We start from the raw sequence: 24,524 nt of genomic DNA on the forward strand, positions 1-24,524 counted from the left end.
AGAATCCAATGGCATTCCCGTAGACAAAGTGATCCGGGATTCCACACTGATGAAAGGGGGCAAGTAATCTCACTTATAACCCACCCATTAACTTTTGCGCGCGCTTATAGGGCAAAACGCATCACGTGATACAAAATCGGAGGACTGGTATCAGCGAATACACCCCGTCCGATTTGATATCCGTCGCCCGATTTTGTAGGCAAGCACAAAACAAACGAATGAAGTCACCTTATTCAATAACCAATTCCCTCTATAGCGCGCGCCTGCAGGGAATCACGGTAGTTGTATTCATCAAACTTTGCGCGTAACTCAGCAGCGATGCGAAGCAGCGATACGCGCTGCTGAGTCTCGCGCATGGTTTGATGAATACAACTACCGTGATTCCCTGCGCGCGCGCTATAGAGGGAATCGGGTATTCTAACCTTTAATATAATCACAGAGTTAAAAAATCAAGTAAATCAATCAACTTACATTTGTTTCAACCACAGTTACGCCGGTTTTATATAATAATAATAATAATAATAATAATAATAAATACGTAGGTTTTTCCTATAAGTTTGCTGGCTAAAAAGCGCGTCGGAGGGTTATAAAATAAATAAACCCCTTTCTGGCTTGCTGATATATTGGAGGATAATGCCCTTGGCTGAAAGATTGTCCTCAAAATTTCACAGTTGCCCTCAAAACTTCGCTTCTTGGCCAAATGTTTATTTTTTGACAATCTTTCAGCCTCGGGCATTATCCTCCAATATACTAGCCGCCTGAAGGGGTTTATTTACTAAATGTAGCCGCTATTTTAAACTATCCTACATAGGTAATTTTTCTAATTTTACTAGAATCAAAACTAAACAACTCTCCAGGGCCGTAGCCAGACTTTTAGTACAGACGAGGCAAGATGTTGCTTGAAGTCTAGAAGCTCTGAAACGCGTTTCTTGTTAAAAAAAAATAATCTTGTTCAACTGGGAGTTATTTTTCAACTAAACATATTTTGTTTTTAATTTTGGGTTAAAATCTAGACGAGGCAGGTGCCTCGTCTTGCCTTTTGCTAGTTACAGGCCTGCTGTCTGGACGTTTCTGTGAAGACTTTATACATACGTGATTTTCTCCTGGTGTACAATTAAAAACATTTTCATTTTTAAAGACCCCATTCCAGATGCTCTAAAATCTCTTGTTGTTTATCAATTTACTTGTGCGGTATGTAACTTCCGATCCGTTATATTGGTGAGACTCCTCGCCATCTTCCAGTAAGGGTTAAAGAACACGCTTTAACTAATAAAAACGTTCGTGTTTTTAAACACCTAAGTGTTTGCATGTAAGCTTTAGACAATATAGAAAACATGGGTCGCCTTGCTTTTGTCTTGTCCTTGCAGACATAACCAGATCATTCGTCGTAACCCGCAAGAATGTTGTATTGCTCTAATACCTACGTTATACGCTTTTTGTGTTTTCGTGACCTTGCCGTGATGCAAATTTATTACTGTTAACTGGTCCAGTGACAATGTGAAAGGATGACCGCATTTTGTCTTTGAGGCGTGCAACAAACCTGTATTTACCTTCTCTTTAGTAAAGAAAGAAAAACAACGCGAAATTTGTTAAGATAATTTTTCTGTTGCAAAATAAATAGAAAAGAGAAAACCCCGTTCGCTGGTTAAACACCCTCCCTAGCTCGCGTGACGTTTTGTGGGTGTGGGCTAGGCTTTTGTACATCATGACAGCATTTTTTTTTTTTCGAGTATTTCAGACTTGTTGTCACGCAGTGTCTTAATTCTTTGTTTACCGTGTTCACCATATTTGTTTGCAATGCAGAGTTAAACGCTGTTTCCTTCGACTAAGGACCTCTTCCTTCGCACAAGATGTCAAAAATAGAGTATAGTGATCTTCTTTTCGAGATCAGCAAGAAAATTGACGAAAACGAGCTGCCAAGATTGATTTTCATGTGCAGAGAAGAGATAGTGAAAGGCAGTGGACGCAACATTCCTGATGTACTAACGTTGTTTGAAGAACTAGAAAAACAGAATTGCCTTGGAATTGATCGCTTAGACACTTTGAAAGAGATATTGACGCGGATGAAGAAACGATCGCTGCTTAAGAAGGTGGAGGAGTTTGAGATTAAAAGAAAAGGTATTCCAATTGAATTTGATGTTTATTACATGTACAACAGAATGCTTGGTTACACACATGCAAATTTGTAATGCCGGAAGTCATTGAAAGCACAAAACGATGGAACTAGTCTCGGAACTTCAATTCAACTGTTTCTTTACTCGGTCATTCTTTGTGATCTTTTGCTAGTTAGTCTCGATGCTTGCACTCCTAGAATCTGTATTTTATACATTACTAAGTGTGGTTATTACCCGAGGGCTAATTGACATGCAATTACTGCTTTTATTTCAGCCCAGTCAGTTGGTATCGTTTCATCTTTGAAGCGGGCGGCAGCATCTATAAAAGGAGGTGAGGTGGACAAAAAAAAAATAGATTTAAGCAAACCACATGCACCCCTGGTTGGTATATTTGGAAGCAACCTAACTAAGCTGCACATACATGCAAAAAATATCGACAACAGAAATACTATCTAAATATGAGTTTGTCATCTAAAGTTTCCAGTTTTGTATTGGCTATTTTCATTCCTTATAGTAATTTTATTATTCCACTTTGGTACAGTAAGGTTAAGCCTGTGCTCGAGGCATTATGGCTCATCAGGTCAGATCTTTAGGCCAGTTTCAGTATTGATCAGTAGCGGCAATTGTTTTTTTGTGGAATGCAGAACGCAGAATGATGCTCAGCGGTTTGCTTGCAGTTACCTTCACCCCGGTTTGCTTGCAGTTAGCTTTTATTTGTGTCGTTAGGGCATTATACTATCACCGTTCTGTCATACCGCCATTCCATCATTTTGCGTTCTGCATTCTGCGTTCTGCAAAATACCCTTGCCGGATCAGTAGGATGGGATTGAAGTCCATCCCAGGGTTACTCCATAGCAATAAATAAACTGGTACCCATTTATACAACCGGGTAGAAAAAGACGCGGTGAGAGTAACGTGTCTTGCCCAATACCACAACACAATGACCCTGGCCAGGCTACTTGATCTGGAGTCCAGCGCAATAACCATCAGGCCACCTTCTCCTACGTGTACATTCCATTTAGTACCACCTGCGCAGCTGCATAAAACTGACGTTGCAGTCAGTCTTAATAGATTTTATACTGCCACATTGTAGGAGTTTCAAGTAAGGTCATTCATTGAATAAAAATCAAATAAATTAACATAGGGACAAACATTTGAATAATTACCATGACAACTGGTTACAAGCTAGGGCAGTTGGCAATAAGCCTATCATTTTAAACACCCATATTTTTTGCACTTCATATCAACACCTTGGGAATGATTGTAGCCCCCTTTTTATTTAGGTAGCACTTAATTAAATCTATTGATAGTTAAGGCTACCTATATCAGTCAAGGAAAAACAGCTTTTTTCTTTGACTTGAAGGCTGCAGTTGCAATGCAATGTTCAGCCACACCAGCACTCACAATTTAAACTGTAAATAAGAGAATTAACTGCCTTGTAAATATTTAAGCACTGACAAAAGCCCCAGTGAATTATTAATCAATATTTATAATCTATAAGCATCCTCTTTTCTTTTTTTGAACTCTTTCACAGTTATATTCAGTTGTTTATTAATTGCCTCATGTATTTTTTTTATCCGGTGAATGGGCTATATATTTTATACCAGCTGAAAGTTCATAATTTTAAAAGATTTTAGGTCATGTTTCATCCTTGCTTTGGCGCCCTCCATTCTTGTTAACCATGATTCATTTGAATCTCCCTGATATCAAAATAATTATTTTCTTTTTTTGTGTGCCTCATGTGGTCCCACATTTCCTCAAATACAGTGCAGTAGTTACCAAGAAACCGGGGGGGGGGGGGGAGGGCGGTGTCAGAAAATGACCTTCAGTGTAGCAAATGTCAACTAAGAAATACATCTTCATGGTGATGTCCCTTGAACTGTCAGTATAGTATATGCACAACTTTCTTTCCCTTTTGTCTTTTGTACAAATACCAATGTCCTTGAGCACTTTTCACTTAAGTTTTCACTTAAGTGTGGTTTTGAGTAACTTTGCTTTGTGATTGGTTTAAGACACTGGCGCCATTTTCTTGGCCAATCAGAAGTAAAACCAAAACCAATCGTGACTTGTTCGCACACCCTTTCCCGCACTTTGTGTTGGCTACATGTATTTTCTCTAAGTTTTGATTGTTCACTGAAATTGTTTGCATCCTTTGTGATTGGCCAGAGTATTTGCTTTGGTTTTGGGTTTTTTTTTATTGCTATTATAAACATAGTACAATTACATTCATTTGTTAATACAGAAATACAATTATCCATATCACGCTAATTACGCTAAATTACCTTATTATAGGAATATAACGAGGCATTTTAACAACGTGAACAAAATTTACGCGAAATAAAATTAACGCGAATTTACGAAAAGTTCTGGTCAAATGCTTATAGTAAAAAAGTTAACATACATAAAATTAACGCGAAATTTTTAAAATTCGCGTTAATAATTTCCCATAATAAGGTACAATAAATCACAATTACAATAAATCACAATTTCAATAAATTAGATGCACAATTAAGCTTTAGGTTTTGGGTTTACAACACTCAATTGAAAACCTTATCCTGGGGGGTTGCATTGGCCTAAATAAATGGCTGGTGGGCCAGGGATTGCGCAGCAAGTTTTTAGGTGGGGGGGGGGGGGCTAAAGATGGACGCGTGAGAAAAATTAGGGGGTATATGCTTGGAAACTTTAATGTTAATTCCTCTAAAATGATAAGAAATGCATTTATAAATGGCAAACTAAATTTTATTTCCATAAAGAAACGTTGCTCAACAAAACTTGCAATGGGACTTTACAATACAATACAATACAAAACCTTTATTTAGACACGATGGGATAAAAAGCTACATAGCTTGTGGGGTCGTGTGTAAATAATACATTAATACTAGTGGATAAAAACATTAAAACTATATTAAGGTAAAAAATATATTGAGGTAAAAACTATATTAAGGTACTTTCATTGCTTAACATCCGTAAAAAAATATATATTTATTTAAAAGACTGACTTCTCGCTAATTGCGATGGAACCAGGACATATTAAAGGGGAGCAATAATTTCATGCTCATTGTTAAAAGATCAAAGTCAGGACTGTTATTATCGTACCTCTGTCAACTGGACTTGACAATCAACTGAACAATTTGTTTGGGAATCACCGTATAAGCTTAACCCAGTCATGAGTTGGAATGAAATTAACCAAATTACCTTTTTCTAAGAGGTCCACTTGCAAAAAGACGCCATTTAAAAGACATAAACTTGTACTAGCACAATAAAATAGTAATAATAAAGTTTTTTGGGTGCATTAAAGGCTAAAATTGAAAAATATTTGATAATTACAGCAACTTATAACTAACTTTTAGGGAGGCGCGGTGGCCTTGTGGTTAGCGCGCTCGCCTCCGAGTCGAACGACCCGGGCCTGGCCGGGGCGCTGCGTTGTGTTCTTGGGCAAGACACTTTACTCTCACAGTGCCTCTCTCCACCCAGGTGTATAAATGGGTACCGGCGAATTTACTGCTGGGGGTAACCCTGCGATGGACTAGCATCCCATCCAGGGGGGAGTAGAAATACTCTCAGTCGCTTAATGCTAGGGAAACCGAGATAAGCTCCGGCCTGTATGGGCCACTAGGCTCGAAGCAGACTTAACCTTACCTTTTATAACTAATTTATGACTATGTTTGTTGTTAACCTATCTGTACGTCTACTTTGCCAGTAACCTTTGTCCCTTAGACTGAACTAACGAATTTATTTATTTATTTATTTATTTATTTATTTCATAAAAGTGGGGTGGGGGGCTAAAGCCCCCCTAGCCCCTCCCTCTGCGCGGTCCCTGTGGGCTGGTCTCTGGCCTCGCCGCTTGGATCATTTGTGTTGTGTTTTTGGACAAGACTCATAGTGCCCTTCTCCACCCAAGGTGGATAAATGGGTACCGGCGAGGTGGGGAGGAAGGGGTCAAGTGGCCCATACCCCTGAATGGTACAGAAACCGGGATAAGGTCCACCCTCAGGGGTATGGGCCACTTGGCCTTACCTTACTTTACGTCACCCACCATCCCTTATCCTGAATTTTTTTCTCTACACCACCTTTGGTTTTCCAATCCCCCTTCAGGGAGCTATTCAAACTTGGAAGAAATTCCCGTGTTACTTTCAGTGCTTAGAAGTACTGCAGAATTAATTATCATAATACTATTTTAGCGTGTATTTCTCACTTATACTTACCTAGTACCTTGTTTCAACAGCCATTAAGCTGGTTTGTAACATACGTACGATCACTGGTGGTCTTCTGGTGGTTTCCAGTGGAATGGCTCTTCGCAGCTGCACCAGTCTTGAAGAATTCGTGGAAGTCTTCAACAAAGTCGTTTTGGTTTCGTACTCTAAACTTGTTGAGATCAGTGAGGGATCTCTGTGCTTCACTGTGCAAGCAGAGACATCCTCAGCTTTGAAGGAGTTATGGGACATCTACAAAAGTGGAACGTTGCAGAATCGTCTTCAAGAATTCCTTGTCACTGAAGAAATCAAACACCTAGCGAGTGGGGAAGACGTTGAGGTGTCTGTGCATATCGATGAGCAGGAGTATAAGGAGGCTTATCTTGATCTAATGCTTCTTCAAAATCATGGTAAGGTGATCCTAAATCAGGAGAACTTATTTGGTTAACCCATCCAGCTGAAAAAAAAACTAGTTGTCACGTGACACATCCGTAGCACCCTGCACTGCGCGTGCGCGAGCTGAGTCTCATCCTAAAAATCCCAAATTGAATCGATAGTTGAACAGTTAATTTTAATTGTTTTTGGTCGCTGCTAGCATTTTGCGTAACTTCTTTTAAAAACGTACAACTGATAGACGTATTTAGTTTTCTTAAATTGTTAATCGACTGGGTGTTGTGGACGTTTCAGTTTGATCTAAATGAGGTGGTGGTACTACAATTGAGCAAAATATGTTGCACGCGGCGGCAATGTTCCCTGTGCGAGCTGAACGAAACGCGAGGAAAACGAGCGAGACAGAAAATTATTTTTCCCCGAAACATTCTCTGCGCATTCTCCCCTTAAGTCCTCAATATTACGTGAAATCGGGACAAGAATACAATGTATTCGTAAATCATTTTGTAGGTCAATAATTTAATAACCTCTTGCAAGTAAACATCAAAAGCTGCGTGATTTAACTAAAAACCGGACTACAGTTTTTGTGAGCTGACAGATCAATCTATAACCAAGGGGGATTATAAAAGCGGGCGTGGGGGCTTTGTATGTCTTTTCTATTCTTATTTCCTGCAGCAAGTATTCATTATTTTCAAATTTATTTACACAGATTTATCTGTATTAGTAAGGTAGATTAACCTGAGACTGTTCAGGAAGAATTCATTTATTTTAAAATAGTTTTTCATTTAATATCTTTCAGTGTCTGATGTCAAAGAAGAGGAAAGACTTGGAAGAAGGCGTCGAAGGAACTCCGACTCTTTTCTTTGCTTCAAACCAAATGGAGATGACGTGGCTTTGATGAAACTAAAACATGCAGAAAACAAGTTGAATTTCGACAGCCAAAGACTGCAAGCTATAGAAGAGGAAAATAAGAAGCTAAAAGCCGAGATTGCAGAGGCGAAAAATGCACTGAGGAGATTGGGCTGGCAGGAGGAAGAGAGTGGTAGGGATTGTAAGAACTTTACGTTTTTATTTAGGTCTCTTAACTAATTCCACATGTAGACAGAGAAGCCCATGGCTTGTAATGTGAAAAAACAATGCTACAGAGCGGCGACAGTTCAAGAAGTAGTGTTAATTTGACCGCCATGGGAAACACAATCATCAATTCTACATCTGAAATATTTTATCACTTTAAAGACAACTTCGAGCTCTCGACTTTCATTGAAACTATAAATAATACATAGCGAATATGGTCTGTCACTTACTCAGACGCAACTGATGTCCCCTCGAATTTAAAGCCCACCTTCATTTTTGAAACTCAAAAATTTTACCGGTACTCCGCTCTATTATTTCGGAAAGTTTACTACGGAGGATTGGAAAAATGTAATTTTCGTGAAGGACCTTTTATTTTTTTTTATTTTTTATTTATTTATTTATTTTTTTTTTTTTTGGGGGGGGGGGGGGAATTGAGAACTCATAAAGAAGAGTTAGAGATTACATGTAAACGATTTTAAATGGCCATCTGTAACAGTTATTCAGTTTGGCTACGAACTTTTACATTGTTGATTCACAATACCTTTTACAGCTCAAGAAACTGAAAAACTTGAAAGACCTGGAATAAGCCGTCGAAGACATTCTGATTCAGATTTGTATTGCAAGTCAAGTGATGCGGAGATTGGAGAGAGTAAGGGAAACCCGGAAATATCTGTTGGAGATGACGCAAGATATTTTGATTCCGAGAAATACGCGTTCGTTCAGAGTTACCTGCAGAACATCCGTGATGAGACGCAGAGTATGACGACAGAGACAAGTGACAGCGGGATAAGAACACATGGTGCACCATCTGATATTGGAATGGAAGACATCTCTGGTAACTCTCAACAAGTTATTTGGACAATATCGACACTTTTACACGACTGAAGTAATCTGAGTGCCAATAACTATAATAAACCAATGAAATTGCTCATTGCCGGTGTCACAGCGGATATAGACATCCTCCCTTCGCAGATCTCCCCCATCAAACAGTTATTTTAAGTTTTGTTTCAGTATATTTTGCCATTTGTTCCATCAATTCACAACACAAAATTCGTTTCTAAAGATGAAGAGAAACTGAATGCATATTTCGTTATAATTATGCCATCGCTTTATTATAGTCAATACAACAACTTCATACACTAGTTATGCAATTTTGTGTTGTCGAACAATTTTTATACTGATGATGCGATTCGATCGGAGACATGAAAGGTCTCTAAATTGTTACATATTTCATAAATTACTGTAATTAATAAACATGAACTTGAGTAACCTAAACGTAAAGAAAAGACAGCGTCTAGCATCGCATCCTGTTGGTACCAATTTTGTTTGAGTTCTTTCTGGACCGGGTGTTATCTTAAATAATCCCGCGCAGATACGTGCAGTGTAATGTATTACAAAAGAGAAACAATAAGCTAGTCGCATAAAAAACACTCGAACTTTCTATTTTGTTTGTAAAACAACCTAAACACCCGATGACTCGTCGGTCAAAATCTCGTTCTTTTCATCCTTTTTGCTTTCCGCTTTTATACATAAGAATATTTTTCAGTCGTGTAATAAATGTCTTATTAACCAAGCTTGCTCGGGTCCGTAATAAGACAATATCGGCCTTTTGTAGTTCTGTACGGACCCGGGGAGAGCCTCCCTACGGTAGACTATACGGGAAGGCTCCGCACGAAAGGGGTACCTTTTTAAGGTTGTAGGGATTTCACGAGTAAAAAGAAAGTTAACCTGAAAACCGACTTTTTCTTATTACACAGCTATAGTATATATAAACCGACTATTATCTTATTTTTTTCTTTATTTTTATTTTTTTTTCTTCAGATGACGATACAGTTTGTTTGAAGGATCTCAGTAGAGAAGTCACCAATGAACTGTCAATAAGGCTAAAAGCTGACCCAGTTGCTACGAAACATTTGTCTCAATCCTTTGGAATCAAACATTTCGGTGAGCGCACATTGGTTAATCTTGTCAGATACTTCCCGGTCACTTCTGTGAAGCTAATGAAAGAAGTGTTTGAGGCATTGCAGTTGTACGATCTCGTGGATTTGCTGGAGAAACCAAGGAAAACGGCAAGATTGCTGCGGACCGCTCTTCCTTTACACAAGATAGAAAAATTGAGAAAAACTGCTAAGCGTCCCACGACGTATCATAGCAGTGCTGGTGTTTTGATTATTGATGCTTGTCGCGGGAGTTGTGGCACAGAAGGGATTGATTCTTTTTTTAAACATCTTAACTCGAAGAGCGAAGTAACTACAATAAAATGCAGAAAATTGGGAGAGCAGCTCATGCTTCCGCATTTCAGGCGCATTTTGGTTGACCAGCTTGATACTACAGGACTCTTAAAATCGCAGTATATGGTCCAAAAGGTGGCACAGGAGATAAAGGAGGCAACGTGTACCGCATCATCGGTCATTGACAGGTGGATACACAATCAAGGTTGGTGATAATGACAAGAAAATATCCTTCATATCCTCCATTACCTTTATTAAAGTGTTTTGTACAAATTACTTTAAAACTTGACTAACGCTAATATAGATCTTATTCGCGGTAGCCATCGGTGTTCCAAATATAATAGAAATTGTTTGCAAAGAATCGTTTTCATTGTTTGGAAACACCAATATGGTCGTCGTGATGTCCTGTAAAACGAGCTTATTCAGTGTACTACACTTAACAATTGGATTATGAGCTCGAGATTTTTATTTAACAATTATACTATGAGCTCCAGTTTTCTATGAGCGAATAGTCAACGAGGCACAGCCGAGTCAACTATCACGCAAAGAAAACGAAGGCGAGTAGTCTAATTGTAAGTAGAAACTCTAAAGCATTGCAGTCCAAACCCTTCAATGTTACCGGTATGTACTTTTAAGCCAAATTTAAAAAAAAAAAATTTGTATACGTAATTGGACTACATGCTGTCCAATTTGGGAATAATTTGATGAAAAAAATTCCGAGGGCAGCCAAAATTGGACGAGGCCGTAGGCTGAGTCCAATTTGGCTGGAGGATATGAAGGATATTAATTATGGAGGATATGAAGGATATTAATTATATAGCTTGTAGTCAGTCAATCCAGCATAAACAATAAACTTATGTCCAGAACGGGAAAAGCATTCAACAATAGTATGCATAACACAGCACATGCAACTCACTCAGAGCATTGTCTTCACAAATAAAACTTAAACAAAACAGTACAATTTTATTCACCTGAGTTTGCGAAGCTTGCTACAAAGTGAGTGAAAACACTGCATCAATCAATGAAAGTCGTAAACAAAGTGTCCGAAGAGCTTAACAACTTCTTGAATGTGACATACTCCTTTCCACTATATCGTTCGTACTTCATCGCCGTCTTTTCTTTTCGAATTTCAGCAAAAAACGACAAAGAATTGCATCTACCTCATGCCTCATGGCGATAAATATCTGACAGATTTCTTGCTTCGCTTCGCTGCACTTACGTTCACCCAAGTTTTGTACTATTGGAGGTGTTTTGCTCTTGGTTTTTGCTTCTTAGTGTAGCTAGCTCGTCTTCTGACAACGTAGAAAATTTCTCTTTGTTGTTTCTATTGCTGAAAAGCTCAAAAGGAATAGAAAAACGTAGCAAACTTGCTCAATAAAATTCCGCCATTGTCGACTCACAATGCGACCAGTTTACAGCGCTGACGCTATGCTTTGTGCTAATTGGCTACTATCCGTCACATGTTGTGTTTTCTTCGATTTGATTGGCTGAGACGAAACTGTCCAATTTATCTTAAATTGGACAGATTGTGAATTTTACCTAAAATTCCTAATTGAAACTATCCAAATTTAATCCCAAATTGGACAGTTCCCAGAAATTAAGGAAAAATAGCCGTGCTGACAATATAGGATTTACTGACGGCTATATAATTAACACAGCAACGCGCGCGCGATCACGATCTATCAGCTAATTCATTTATTCATTCATTCGTTTATCCATCAAATCCATGAGTGGCGGTTGAACACATAGCTTAAAGCTCTTTTAGTTGGATAACTTTCCAAATAAAATAAAGTTTAGTTTTTTTCGTTTACGTTTTCCCATTTCCCATCATTCTCTTTATTAATCGGTTTAACAGCTCTACGTAATTACGGAAAACTTTATCGTGAGATGAAAACAACTTTAGCTCACCGAGAGCGGTCTTGCTTTAGAACGAATGCCTACTGTTATTGTATAACTCGTTTCGCTTGTTATTTGCATTCTACTGACTGGAATTGGATTATAAGCGTTATATTGTCGTCTGTCTAAGCAAGACGTTATGTGAATCGCGATGCTTGACATACTCGGCAGAATCCAGTAATCCTTTGGCACCGAGCGATTTTACATTTATAACTTAATTATACAAACACGATAGCGAGATGACATAGCACGATGGAGACAGACTAACTTCCGAGTAATGATTTTGGGTTGGATCTCGAATTAGATATAGCCTGAGCTGAATATCGAGTTGGATTCGCGGATGGATTTTTTCGAGTTAGATTTGGTACTGACCGAGAATAAACCAATTGTTTTTACTATATATGCTGTTAAAATAAACGTATACATGATAATGCGTTGCCCTATCCAACAAATGAAAGATGACTGCAAGCCGGCCGGGCAAAACCCGGCAAAAATCCGACTCCAAAATTCAACTCGAAGGCGTAAAAATCCAACTTAAAAATCCAACTCGAAGTCAAACTCGAAAGTCAAACTCGAAATCCTAACTCGGTAAATAGGCAACCTCAATGCTGGCTTACGCTGTGAAAACTCTGGAATGGGTTATCAAATTCTACAGTTGAATAGCATAGAACATGATAGAACACACATAGAAAAAGGTAAGGTTTGTCAAATTAGAAACTTACGCCCTGTCATGTCTGGCTGACAGATAGCAAACTGCCAGTAATGTAAAAACTGTACTGCTCATCAGTATTAGACTTTCACCAAGTTGGTGCAAGTCTCAGTGCTCAGAGTTAAAGTTTCCATCCTTTGATGCAAATGTTATATAATCTACCCATTTCTTTTCATCCTGCGTGCATTGAACACTGTTAGATGAAACGTGTAATCTTATTGAACACACTAGCTTTAATACTATAGTCACTCAAGCTGTTAAACTATTTTAAAGCGAGAGCGCGAAGACAAATTCGAGTAATAGAAAGATTACTGGACCAATCAGTGCACAATTAAAACGGTGGAACATTTTTTTTTTTTTCAGAGACGAAGCAAACGGCTGCATTTCTCTCTGAGCATGCAGGATAAAAATGGGTGTTTAATTAAAAAGAGGTATTTCGCAGGGACTCGAGCGTCAATGTGTGGTCCCATAATGTTTTTTTAATGGATTTTAATATTCCTTTAATATTATTGTGTTTTCGTTTTTTTCAGGTAAAAGGATTTAGTGCTTGATCTGAAAGCCTCAGCTTAAGAACAACCCTGGTTCAAATATGAATCGTTTTCCTTTCGCAAAGTACTTACCATGCCGCGGGCTTAGAAATGGTTTGAAACTTACTGTTGAAAAGAAGAACAAAATTTTTTAAAGAAATGTGCCGTAATGATCTGATTTAGCGCCCCCTTTCTAAACAGCGCTTCCGCATAAGTGCTGTTTCTTTAATAAGCGCCGCCCCTGCTCCAATAATCGCCGCCATTGCGAAAGTGACATTCAGGACATTGACGTAGAATAGTCGAGTGAATTGTGTGGCCTTCTTCCTCATCCGAACAAATCAAACAAGCGAATAGTGTTATGACTAAGCGAATCCTTATTGTTATTTAAAAGTTCCTGAGTTACAGCTCCTGCTGTTGTATCAATGTTTATGTTAAAAAAAGAAATAAGAACCCGGCCCCAATAAGAGCCCTACCTAAAGGGACATAGCGTTCTGAGCGCATAAATCGAATCGTTACGGTATATGACCAAACACAGAAGTTTGTGTGGTAAAACTCATTATGTTATGCAAATATTTTTCTATAATTTTAGAACCAAGTCACACTGCCACGTCTGTTTAGCATTTTTTATTACACTTTTTTAGGAAGCTAACTTTTTTTCTTGTTATAAAGTAATGAATTTAAATTTAATTCAGTTAGGATTTGTTATACTTCATGCGTTGTGTCAAATATGTCAACGGATTAAATTCCAGTCATGTAATTTTTTATGTAGTTAGTTCGTATAATACGTATAGTTAATGAGTATAATTTTATATGAAATTTTATCTATAGTTAGTTTTTTTTTAGATTTAATTTTCAATCCTAGGTGCATTATTTTTATGTAATTTGGATAGTTTAATTTTTATTTTTATTTTTAATACTGCACGACCCCATAAGCTTTTGGCTTTGAATTTTAAATTGTATACACCTAATTGAAGAAACGTTGACCCTGTGAAAAGCATAAACCATGAACGATGCGACTGAATGGGATTCTGGGTAGACTGCATTTGTAAGCTTAGTAAGAGAGTTAGTTAGAGAGTAAGTTAGTTGAGAGCCTTAAAAGCTTGATTTATGCAACCTGTCTTATTATTATGTTAATTTATTCTGTCACAAGCAAAGAGTACTTTTTCCGATTTTCCAATTAACATTTGGGTCGAATCGTTCGTGGTTTATATATGCCTTTCATGGGTCCAACGATTCTTCAATCAGGTATTTATAAAGGTATATCGTATTGTATATGATATATTTCTTGTAATTATGATAGAAAGTTTCATGGCCATTCAATTAGCCGTTCTCACCCGTGCGCATGTGCAAGTTGATACAAGTTGCCCTGTTCACACTTATTCGTTTTATTTGGAAACTGATTTTTTTAATACGGACTGGCCTTGAATCATTCTAAAGTTCTCCCTCTCTTCCTCTGAAAACAACCTTGGTAGTTAGGTGTAGAACCTTAGGTGTAGAATTTTCTCTTTTGCCGCTTGATTGTAATAAACATTAGTTTTATATACATAGTTAGTTGTATAATTGTAATATACTGTACATTAGTGACGAATGCATTAAAATATTGAAAAGTCAGCTGAACACAGAATTTGACTCCTCCCACCCAAAGTAACGAACAATCAGGAAACGGATACAACAGAACTCAGCGCAACTCAATGTTGTCGGAATTTTACTGTAGCTGAGACACGTTACTACTGACCGAAAGAACACCAAGGAATTCGCTCTGAAGACGAGACGCTTGCCTTAATTTCAAAAGACCCTTTTAATTTTCCAGTTTATCGACTCCAACGATTGATAACAAACTAAAGATAGCTGTTTTCGTTGTAAGTTGAGTCTTTTCTAAGTTGAGACTTTCGTTATGCAGTACACGACAACCTAGTTGTCCTAGTTATCACGGCCACTTTGTTTTGGCCAGACCTAAACCCCAACAACCCGGACCGCTCGATCCGTAATCCGTTGATAAAATTAACCGTGATTCGTGATCCGTGTTCCGTTGCATAAGCGATTACGTCACTGCCTCTCCAAAACATCCTCTCAAACAGAGAAATGCACGGACGTAAAATAAAAGTAATTAAAATTATTCTTATTAAATTTTTAATTGACATTATTTAATGATAGTTGCTTCTCCATTTCCACGTAACATGGTTTTGGTAATAAAGTTAAACAGCTCTTTCCAGGCCTGTGTGACTTGACTTGTGCACTCGGACGCAAGCATGTCTTGTAATGTCCATAGAAGAGCTTCACCTACAACCTAAAGGAACAAAATACAGCATATCTACTCATTGCTTGCCAGTTTCAAACAAAAAAGGGACAACAAAAATAACACAATTCACCCGAAAATCAAAATGGCATATAACAGGTTTGGCACAAATTAAAAATCAAATTTTGTAGGGTTTTTTCGTAGTGTGTCTGTCACCAAATGTAAAATGTACATTGCACGAAAAATGCAATGTCTTTACCAGGCCCTCATAAGTAAATAACTAAATAAATTAAATAATTAAGAATTTACAGCGGTACATCCACAGAGTGGCTCTTCGTCAAGATCGTATTGGAATCGAGAAGTGTTGGTTTTTGTAGAGGAAGAAAAGCCCTCGGAGCAAGGACGAGAACCAACAACAAACTCGATCCACAAATGCTGCTCTCCATAACATTTCTGTGCGGTTTGATTGTTTTCACAATGTGTGGCAGAACTCAAGCACTATAACTTAGGACTTACTGAGTACATCCTTCTAGCTCTTAAAGGGACTATGTCACGGCTAAGTTAATCTTATGTTATTAAATTTTGCCAAATATTCGCTATGAAACTAAATGTTTGCAAAGAAATTAATTCTTTGATACTTAATAACAAAACCATAGCTTCCTTGCAGCTAAATGTGTCTCCCGGGCGTCATAAATCAAAGTTACAAGCAGACAAGATTAACTTTGAAAACTGTTCCGCCGGACCATATTTTAAAAGCCCACATCGCAATCCGTTTCAATCTTCGACACTTTTGACCATCCGTACCTTCTTCTGCATTTGGTGTGTTATTTTAATATTCCTTCACTGTTTTAAGAGGTTATTTTATACATTTAAACAAATTTGATAGTCATTTCCTATGCCTAAGTTTGGCTAAAATCCGTGACACAGTCCCTTTAAGTAAGACGTTTTTAGTACGACCTTGTAGCAGTGAAAGGATAAGACATATACGGCAATTAGAATGGGAATTTTTATTTCGAGCTGGTACTTGAGAGAGTTAAAGGTGGCATTTTTTCTATACTCTTTTTACTTCGTTTTCATTAAAAATAATAAATATTTGTTTGACCTTAAAATGCTCCTCCCTGACCGACCAAGGTTGATGTCTTCGTCCCAAGTTTGTGAGACTTTCCACCAACACCTCAGCATCATCTAATGCAGAGATGGTGCTTTCTACGGCGGCCATGACTCGCTTGGCGTGAAGATACAGAGAACGGGAGTTCATTAGTTCGTCTAAACTGACTCCCTTGAATGTTGGAAAGGTGTCCTGGATATTTGGATGAGTCTCAAAAAGCCTAAGGATAAAAAAATGATTAAGAATAGTAAGCACCTTGCTTTCCCGTGTGACAGATAAAGTGAGTGTGACCCTAAACCCCCGCCATTGAGATACTAAACTCCTTGCTTAGTTTATTCTAGGCTAGGACGTTCCCAGACTCTGATTAGAACAGACCCTGTACCCTGTTCAGGGTGGAGGGGCAAACACCGTACCCTATCCAGGCCGGGAGAACAACCCCCTCCCCCTCCCGAAGAGTTTACACTGCATTGTGCGTGGTTTCTTTTCGTTTCGTGATGAATACGTATATATATAACAATATATATATAATTTTTTGGTGACGAAGTTAAAAAAAACTTGGACGATATTTATTGAATTTTCCACAACTGCTAAGATAAAAGAAAGTATCAAAACAGAAACACTTTTCAACTATTCAAAATCAGTTTCTTAGTTATGCTAAAACAATTGGAAGTGTCGCTCTCAATCTAATATTGATAGCACCTAGGGACTTCTTTCTTGCCAACTATCAGCCCATGCATAGAAACCACGAGCTTGCCGTCTAGTTTCTAAATAGTTGTTTCTTTTCTAGCCATTTATATATCAGTGGCCCTTTCCTTTTAAGTTTTTTTTTTGTAACGGGGTTAAAAATATATAATAGTCAAATAGGGAGTATTAATATTTTATTTATTGAATTTCTCAGAAATGCTAACATTAAAGAACGAATCTATGTAGGAATTTTTTTTCAAGATCAGTAACTTTTGCTTACCTTATAAACAACGCTTTTCCTGCCTCAGTTTTAACAGGTTCGACAAGTTTCCATGATTCTTTTAAAGTGTTCTTAGTTTGGCGAGACAAAGAAATGGAAACAGTTCCAAATCCAAACACCGCTGGAATGGCTGACAAATTCAAAATGGTGCCACGATGTTGAAACGACGCAGAGCACCCCATTGTAAACAAACTTGTCATTCAGTTCCTTGAAGAGAGGGATTTTTGAGTCTAATGCTTGCGTGCGCTTTGCGCATGCGCATTAGACTCTTTGTTATATGAAAAAAGCTGTTAGCAATCCCAAGGGAATGGTTCGGGATCGATAATCGTTCGCTGTAATGTAGAAAACAATGATCAGCTGCAAGAACGGACTCCGTACGGACACGCACGATTAGTTTCAATTAAAAACAGCCAATCAGCGACACGTGTTCCCACGCATAATTAAAAGTTCTTTCTCAAGTCACGATTATTCAACACTTGAACAGGACGTAATAATTTTCCAGTTAAGACATTTGTAAGCTTTTTGTGAAAATAAATCTTCGTTTTCAGTTCAGTTAAGCACTTGTGTTTTCGTCTTGCTTAAAAAGCAAGACGTCTTTGAGAAAAAATATTTCGACGGCGACTCGCGTTTATTTACACAATGCGACCAAATATTTATTTTGTTTTAAAAAATAGAAAACTTTACCTCGTATTTTGTATTTAAGTCATTCGAATTTTGACCAATTTTTTCTTTACAGTGCAAACAAAAACCTTCAAAAATAAAAGATGTACATGAATAAATGTAAATCAAGTTACGCGACTAAATCAAAATGCGTTTGTTTGGCAGCTTTGCAGTATTACATTGTCCCGGCCTTTGCCATACACTGAAATCGAATTTCATGCTTTTACGACTCTCAGAGATCTTAAGTTCTTCTTACAGCTAGAAAAATCATAAAATGGTTACATTGATATGGAAGTGATGATTCGCGAAATTTGTACATCATGATAAACAGTCTTCGCTCCTGTGTATGGTAGCTCGATAATAATTGCCTAGTTTCCAGCGTTCAAAAGGTCATCATTATATTGACGTGAGCATTTACACCCGTTTTTAGGAAAATCTGTCACTAAGTGCTTACAGTACAATGGAGTAACAGTCACTATTTCAAGTGCTTTTATTGCAAAATCTGTTTCAAGAGTCATCATCAAAATGGTGAAAAATCTGAAAGAAAACGATGTGAAGTTCTTCAACCCTTGTTGTAATGAACATGCTTTTTGTAAATCGTCACGCAATCTTGTCCAAATGTTTAATCGTTTCTGCTTTTACGGACAATACGGAAGAAGTAACATCAACTCCTGTTCATACTTTAAATTTTGTGAAGCATATAACATTTATGACTGTTTCGTTTTCATCCATAATCATCCACGATGCCCCTAGCTTGCTATAAGCATTTTAAATTAAACTCCCGAACACAAACCTCTAACCAATTTTAACCGGCTTACGAAAACCGCGCAATCTGTATCACTATGCCATACGGCATTAGACTCATGTCACCCTTGGTGACCTATTTTTATTAATTTGTAAATAAGTCAACACTCTTTGAAACGGACACCGTCGGGACCGGCTCGTCGGGATCATTCTCAGTCAAAGTCACAATTTTACAAAATATAAGGAAATTGTTCAAATGTCTCTGCAAAGGTTATGATTTTTAAGGACCCGATACTAGCTTTGATGATGTGAAAATTAAGGAGGCTCTATGTATTTTTTTTTAGCGCTAGGGTGGTTGTTTTGAAAATGAAAATTATCATGGAAGTTCGATTTTTGCCAAAATACACCATAATGATCAAATATGACCAAAGTTTAATTTTTACTGGTCACTTAGTTACAAAGGTTACCATAGCAACCATTGTTGTTTTCTTATGTTTTCAAAGAAGCCTAATTTTTCTAGAAATCTAGATTGACTCTTGGTATTAATTTTTTGATATGTTAAAGTTTAGTAGATTGACTAACTGTTGACGCAATTTTAGAAAAATCTGTAAGAGCGTCTTCAAGTAAGTCTAGAATGAAGTTTTCAGAAAAATCCTGTGTTAATGTGAAATAGGCGCTTTTAAAATGTTTCATAGTATTTGAACACAGTCATTCAAAATGAAATATATATACTTACACCATCAAAGATTATTAACTAAAAGCGAGAGAGTATTTACTTTGCTTTTTTAAAATATATCGACTGCCAATTGTAGGAAACTACGAGAAGTTACAAAAAACTTCATTCTTGATTTACTCTTAAACGCTCTAACAAATTTTTCTTAAATTTCGTCAACAGTTAGCCAATCTACTAACCTTTAACATATCAAAAAATTAATACCAATATTCAATCTAGATTTCAAGAAAATCAAGCTAGTTTTAAAACAAAAGAAAACGTCAATCGTTGCTATGGTAACCTTTGTGACTTAATAACCAGTCAAAAATAAAACTTTGGTCATATTTGATCATTATGGTGTATTTTGGCAAAAATCAAACATTGCCTTCTTACAAAATTTTCAATTTCAAAACGACTACCCTAGGGCTAAAAAAAACTACATCGAGCCTCCTTAATTAGAGAAAAAATTTTATTATAAGACAATAGACCTTTGTAGAGATGTATCATTAGTTTAAGTGTTATGAGAGGAATCTCGAGTGACAGAAAACGAGAGCGGAAATAGGCTTCCGTTCGCCAAGGTGACCAATATTTTCTTTATTCACGAATTTTTGCGCGCTCTTTTCTTCACCTATTTTTGTTGATATATTATTTGTTGTTTTTATACAAGATTCTTCATTTTGTTAATCAAATTGACATCTTTCATGTTTAAAGACGGCTTTAAAGCTAAAGCGAACAACAAGCTAATTCAAAGATTAACCATTTCATCTGGTAACTTCCTCTACTAAAGTCAACTGAATCTCAGCTACCATAAAAACTACAAAATTAAAAGTTTAAGATTAATTCAGTTTCACCATGATCACGTTCGTAAATGCATAAAGTTTTGCACCAAACACAAAAAAATCTGTCGCCTTGGCTGTCCGAATGTCAGAGTAAACGTTTTAATTTGACCGCCGAAAATCAAATCATTTACGAAAAGTAAATTTGGCGAAATATTAAATAAAGTAGTGGTAAACTCCAGTTTAACTGAATAGATCGATAAACCGTGAAATAAATGCACAATCTTACCTATAATGCAGGAGACATTAAATTTATAAGACAGCAGCGTGAAATTTGACTTGACGCTCAAGGGATCTTCAACAATTGAAAAGGCAAATCTTAAGCGGAATGGCAGCTTGGCAACTAAGCGCTCACTACAGGAAATTTAATGAGTACAATAGAGCTTGCAACAAGGTTTTTTTGTTGAAAAGCCGACAGTTTTGTTGAAACAAAGACACTCTTGACAATCATAATTGAGACTTCCCCTAAAAATGCTATGAAAAATTGATGAGATTTTTACTGTCCAATAAATACACGAGTTTTTAATACATGCTTTTTTTCGTTTATCCCCCAGTGTGGAATCAATATAAAAGGAAAGCTAGAACGTTATTGAGTTATTTTTCCTTTAATTATGTTAGTTTTAATTGTTTTCTTCGTTCTTTTTCTAAGGCAAAAAAATCCAAAACAATTGTCTCGCGTTTTTTAAAAATTAAATCCACTCTGGTAGCAGACATCTTTTTGTCAGATTGTCGTGAAAGAAAATACTATTTGTCTAAGAACTGTGATTCTGACTTTTGTTTTTGTAATATTTATTAATAACGCTTTCTTGTGTTTTACATAAAGCGGATGTCGAGAAAAAAATCAAAGCTTCTAAGAGGTAATGCTTCTAATAAGCAGTGACATATATCACTTTCAAATGGTAATATTGAGAATCCGTAAAGAATTTACATCAATTAAGAAAGCAACGTTTTAAATGCAAGGTATCTCGCAAAGCCATTACTGAATTAAAGGGCAATGCGAAATAAACTTTTCTAAATTATTTCGGTGATATATCCCCTCATTTAATGATTTTAATGGAAGTTTACTTAATGGAAATTGACTTTAACAATCTTCCGTGACGCATGGTAAGGTACACAAATGGTTATTTAATGTTTAGAATTCAACGCACAAACTATCAATCATCAAATTTACGTCTCTACCGTATGTTAAGAAACTTTACACTGATATTCAAGCACCTTCCTTACAAATGATTGTATTAGTTGGAAGCAAAGAAACAATCTATTTTGCAATTTATTTTAAGAGCAATTAGATGTAAAATGTTGATGGTATATATTGGGAGTCAATACTAAAAGTCATCAATTACCATTAAACTTATGAATCTATATTGACTTAATTACTTCTGAACAACTAATCTACGACACTTTCTGTCGTTTAACGGCTATATATATTATAAATCTTTAGAGATGGAATAAATGGAGGAAAACATTGAAATAAACAAACTTGCAGATTGCAACTGGACGTTAAAATGCATCATTGTATTAACACTACATAAAAGTGTAGTTTTATCTTATTTCCTCGAAAACCAGCTATCTAGCTAGCACTCAATCTCATTACCGCGAGCTACAATGAAGCCTGCTTCATGTAGCTTTTTAGATATTTTTTTGGTTTTGAGTTGACAGCGACACTGAAAGTTCCGGCGAAAGCGATGTTACACGAGGGTTTTTTCTTGATCCGTCGAATGCTGCGTGCGGTCGAGGTGACCATAAGTCCAGTCCCTGAACCCTCCCTTCGGCGCCCTATATAGGGTTTGGAAACTGGGTTCCAACCAATTCTCGTTCCCAGAGCCGCTTGTCCCTCTTAGCCTGTTGAGCCTGGGGTATGGGGAACATGTGGCTCTGGGGACACATGATTTGATTGGCTAGATCTTCAACAAAGGAGAATTAAATTTAGCAAATCAAATTATCCGTTTTAAAATCTCTTTGTTGTAAGGAATTTTACTACGGTTGATTTGATTGGCTAGATTTAAATTCTCTTCGTGAAAAATATAGCCAATCATGTGTCCCCAGAGCCACTTATTTTTAGGAGGGACAAGCGGCTCTGGGGACAAGAATGGGTTCTAATTTCATAATTTCATAATTTTCTTGTTTAATCTAGTTTAAGCTGTGCCGAACGACTTATGAAGATACGAACCGACGCTTTGAATATGAACTCTCGCTTTACTTTTTGTTTATACTTGTGAAGACACGAACCGACACTTAGAACTCGAAACCTTACTTAACTTTTATTCACACTTGCGAAGACGCGGACCCACGCTTTGAACTCAAACTCTTGTTTAAGATAGTATTCACATTTGCTAAGAAACAAACCGAAGCTTAGAATTCGAAACCTTGCTCGAAACTTTTAGTCACACTTGCGAAGAAACGAACCGATGCTTTGAACTCAAACTCTTGTTTCAGATTTTATTCACACTTACGAAGAAACGAACCGACGCTTAGAACTCAAACTCTTGTTTCAGATTTTATTCACACTTACGAAGAAACGAACCGACGCAGTGTTTTATTGCAGGCTGCAATAAAGCACTGAAGACGAAAATACCCACTACATACATGACCACATTTTTCTGACAAAGAAGACTTTGTACTTAAACGGTGTTATTACAGAAGATCAGCTTCCAACGCTAGCAGTGTGGCAATCAAAATAAGCGCTTTGCTGAGAAGAAATACAAAAAAATTGTTTCCAATCAAATAACGTAAATTAAATGTACCCAGCCGGGCCGACGAAGAATGAATTGGCGGTGATTTGAAACAGTGGTGTTGCGAACATAGCAACCTCTGCAAAAATAAAGTAAAAATTACATTTATTAGATTATTGTGTACTTTTCCCGAGAAGCCCAGCAGTGATTAAATTATCAATTTTCCTTGAAATGTCAATACTATTATGCAAGCAAGTCGCAAGGAAAACAAAGCTGGTCACCAACAGGAAATTACCTTTTAAAAATAATTGGCAATTGTAGGAAATACTGTTATTTATCCCATGCCTTGAAGAATACAACCAATCAAGCCGTTGCATATTCTGTGATATTCCACGGGTCCGTCGTATTCCACGAAAGTTTCCCGGCGTTCATCACGGCTTCCAATTTTTTCCGCCGAAAGCCGGCAGCGCGCCTTTTTTTTTTCATTCGGCTCAGCTAAGATTTGGCGAGAAAATGTTCAAATATGAATGGAGAACCAAATTATTCTCTCGAATTCGACATTTTATTCCTTAAATCTTCGAAAAAAATAACGATATTAGAGACGGAAAACTTTTGTGCAGACTTCGAGGAATTGGCAAGTAGCGACCGAAAACCATGCACCGAAAACCCAGGAACGGTTGAGTAAACAGCTTTGGATTGCGAACTTTTTTAACGTTCAAGCAAACAATAGTCCAGTCCCTGAACTCTCCCTTCCGCGCGCCCTTTAGACGGGTTGAGTCCAGGATAACTTGCATGCGCATGCTCAAAAGGAACCAATCAGAAGCGAGGAGTGTGGCGTCACTTGCTTGAGACGCACGCGCTTGGTTAAAAATGCTCGCTCAAATGACAAATTCAACTACGCGACCAAGCGCGAATAAATGCAAGCAAGAAATGTGCTAAATTGCATCCAAAACCAATTCTAAAAACAGCTACAAAATATTAAGAATAGTTGACGGATAACGATTTGTTGTGTTTTGGCCGTTAGCTTTTTTTTGACTGGCAAGCTAGCCTTTTTTAAAATTATTCCGGTGTTCCTGCTTAGTACACCTGACGCTCGCGTAGTTGAACTCGTCATCTGTGCGCACGCGTTTCAAAAGTGCTGCCAAATATAGTTTTTCCCTCAATTTAGGGGGGAAAACTGGCGCATGCGCATGCAGTTATCCTTCGCGCGCCTGGGTTTAACCCCTATAAAGGGCGCCCGGAAGAGAGAGTTCAGGGACTGGACTAGCAAAAGAAATATTCTGAAACAAGATTTCTCAAGGACTTGCCACCGCCAGGACAACTATAATTTATGTCATTTTCTGTTCGCTTTTCGAAATGCAGATGGGGAGTCTCATCCAGATACGGTAACATTAAAAACTTTGCACGTTTCGCAATAAGCTTATATTCATTCGAAGTTGTACCTTTTTGTAAGTTGTA

General features: G+C 37.4%; 3 protein-coding genes across 3 annotated transcripts in view; 2 read left to right on the forward strand and 1 right to left on the reverse strand.

Annotated features, from left to right (window-relative positions):
* Positions 1 to 24,524, forward strand: part of LOC144630722 (neuroglobin-like) — a 140,399-nt gene that overhangs the window by 90,597 nt on the left and 25,278 nt on the right. The window lies entirely within an intron of this gene.
* On the forward strand, positions 1,792 to 10,215 carry LOC144630690 (uncharacterized). Its single transcript, XM_078489063.1, has 6 exons — positions 1,792 to 2,118; positions 2,389 to 2,445; positions 6,340 to 6,717; positions 7,497 to 7,739; positions 8,322 to 8,606; positions 9,593 to 10,215. The coding sequence occupies exons 1-6, from the start codon at positions 1,851 to 1,853 to the stop codon at positions 10,213 to 10,215; spliced, it is 1,854 nt and encodes a 617-aa protein (XP_078345189.1). The 5' UTR covers positions 1,792 to 1,850.
* Positions 15,200 to 20,719, reverse strand: LOC144630723 (neuroglobin-like). The gene is made up of 4 exons (XM_078489105.1): positions 20,624 to 20,719; positions 17,443 to 17,649; positions 16,473 to 16,698; positions 15,200 to 15,421 (listed from the first exon to the last, which is right to left on the reverse strand). The coding sequence occupies exons 2-4, from the start codon at positions 17,640 to 17,642 to the stop codon at positions 15,275 to 15,277; spliced, it is 573 nt and encodes a 190-aa protein (XP_078345231.1). The 5' UTR covers positions 17,643 to 17,649; positions 20,624 to 20,719; the 3' UTR covers positions 15,200 to 15,274.

The sequence above is a fragment of the Oculina patagonica genome, chromosome 11 (assembly GCF_052425735.1).
Source record: "Oculina patagonica isolate OP01 chromosome 11, crgOcupat, whole genome shotgun sequence".
In the NCBI taxonomy this organism is placed as follows: domain Eukaryota; kingdom Metazoa; phylum Cnidaria; class Anthozoa; order Scleractinia; family Oculinidae; genus Oculina; species Oculina patagonica.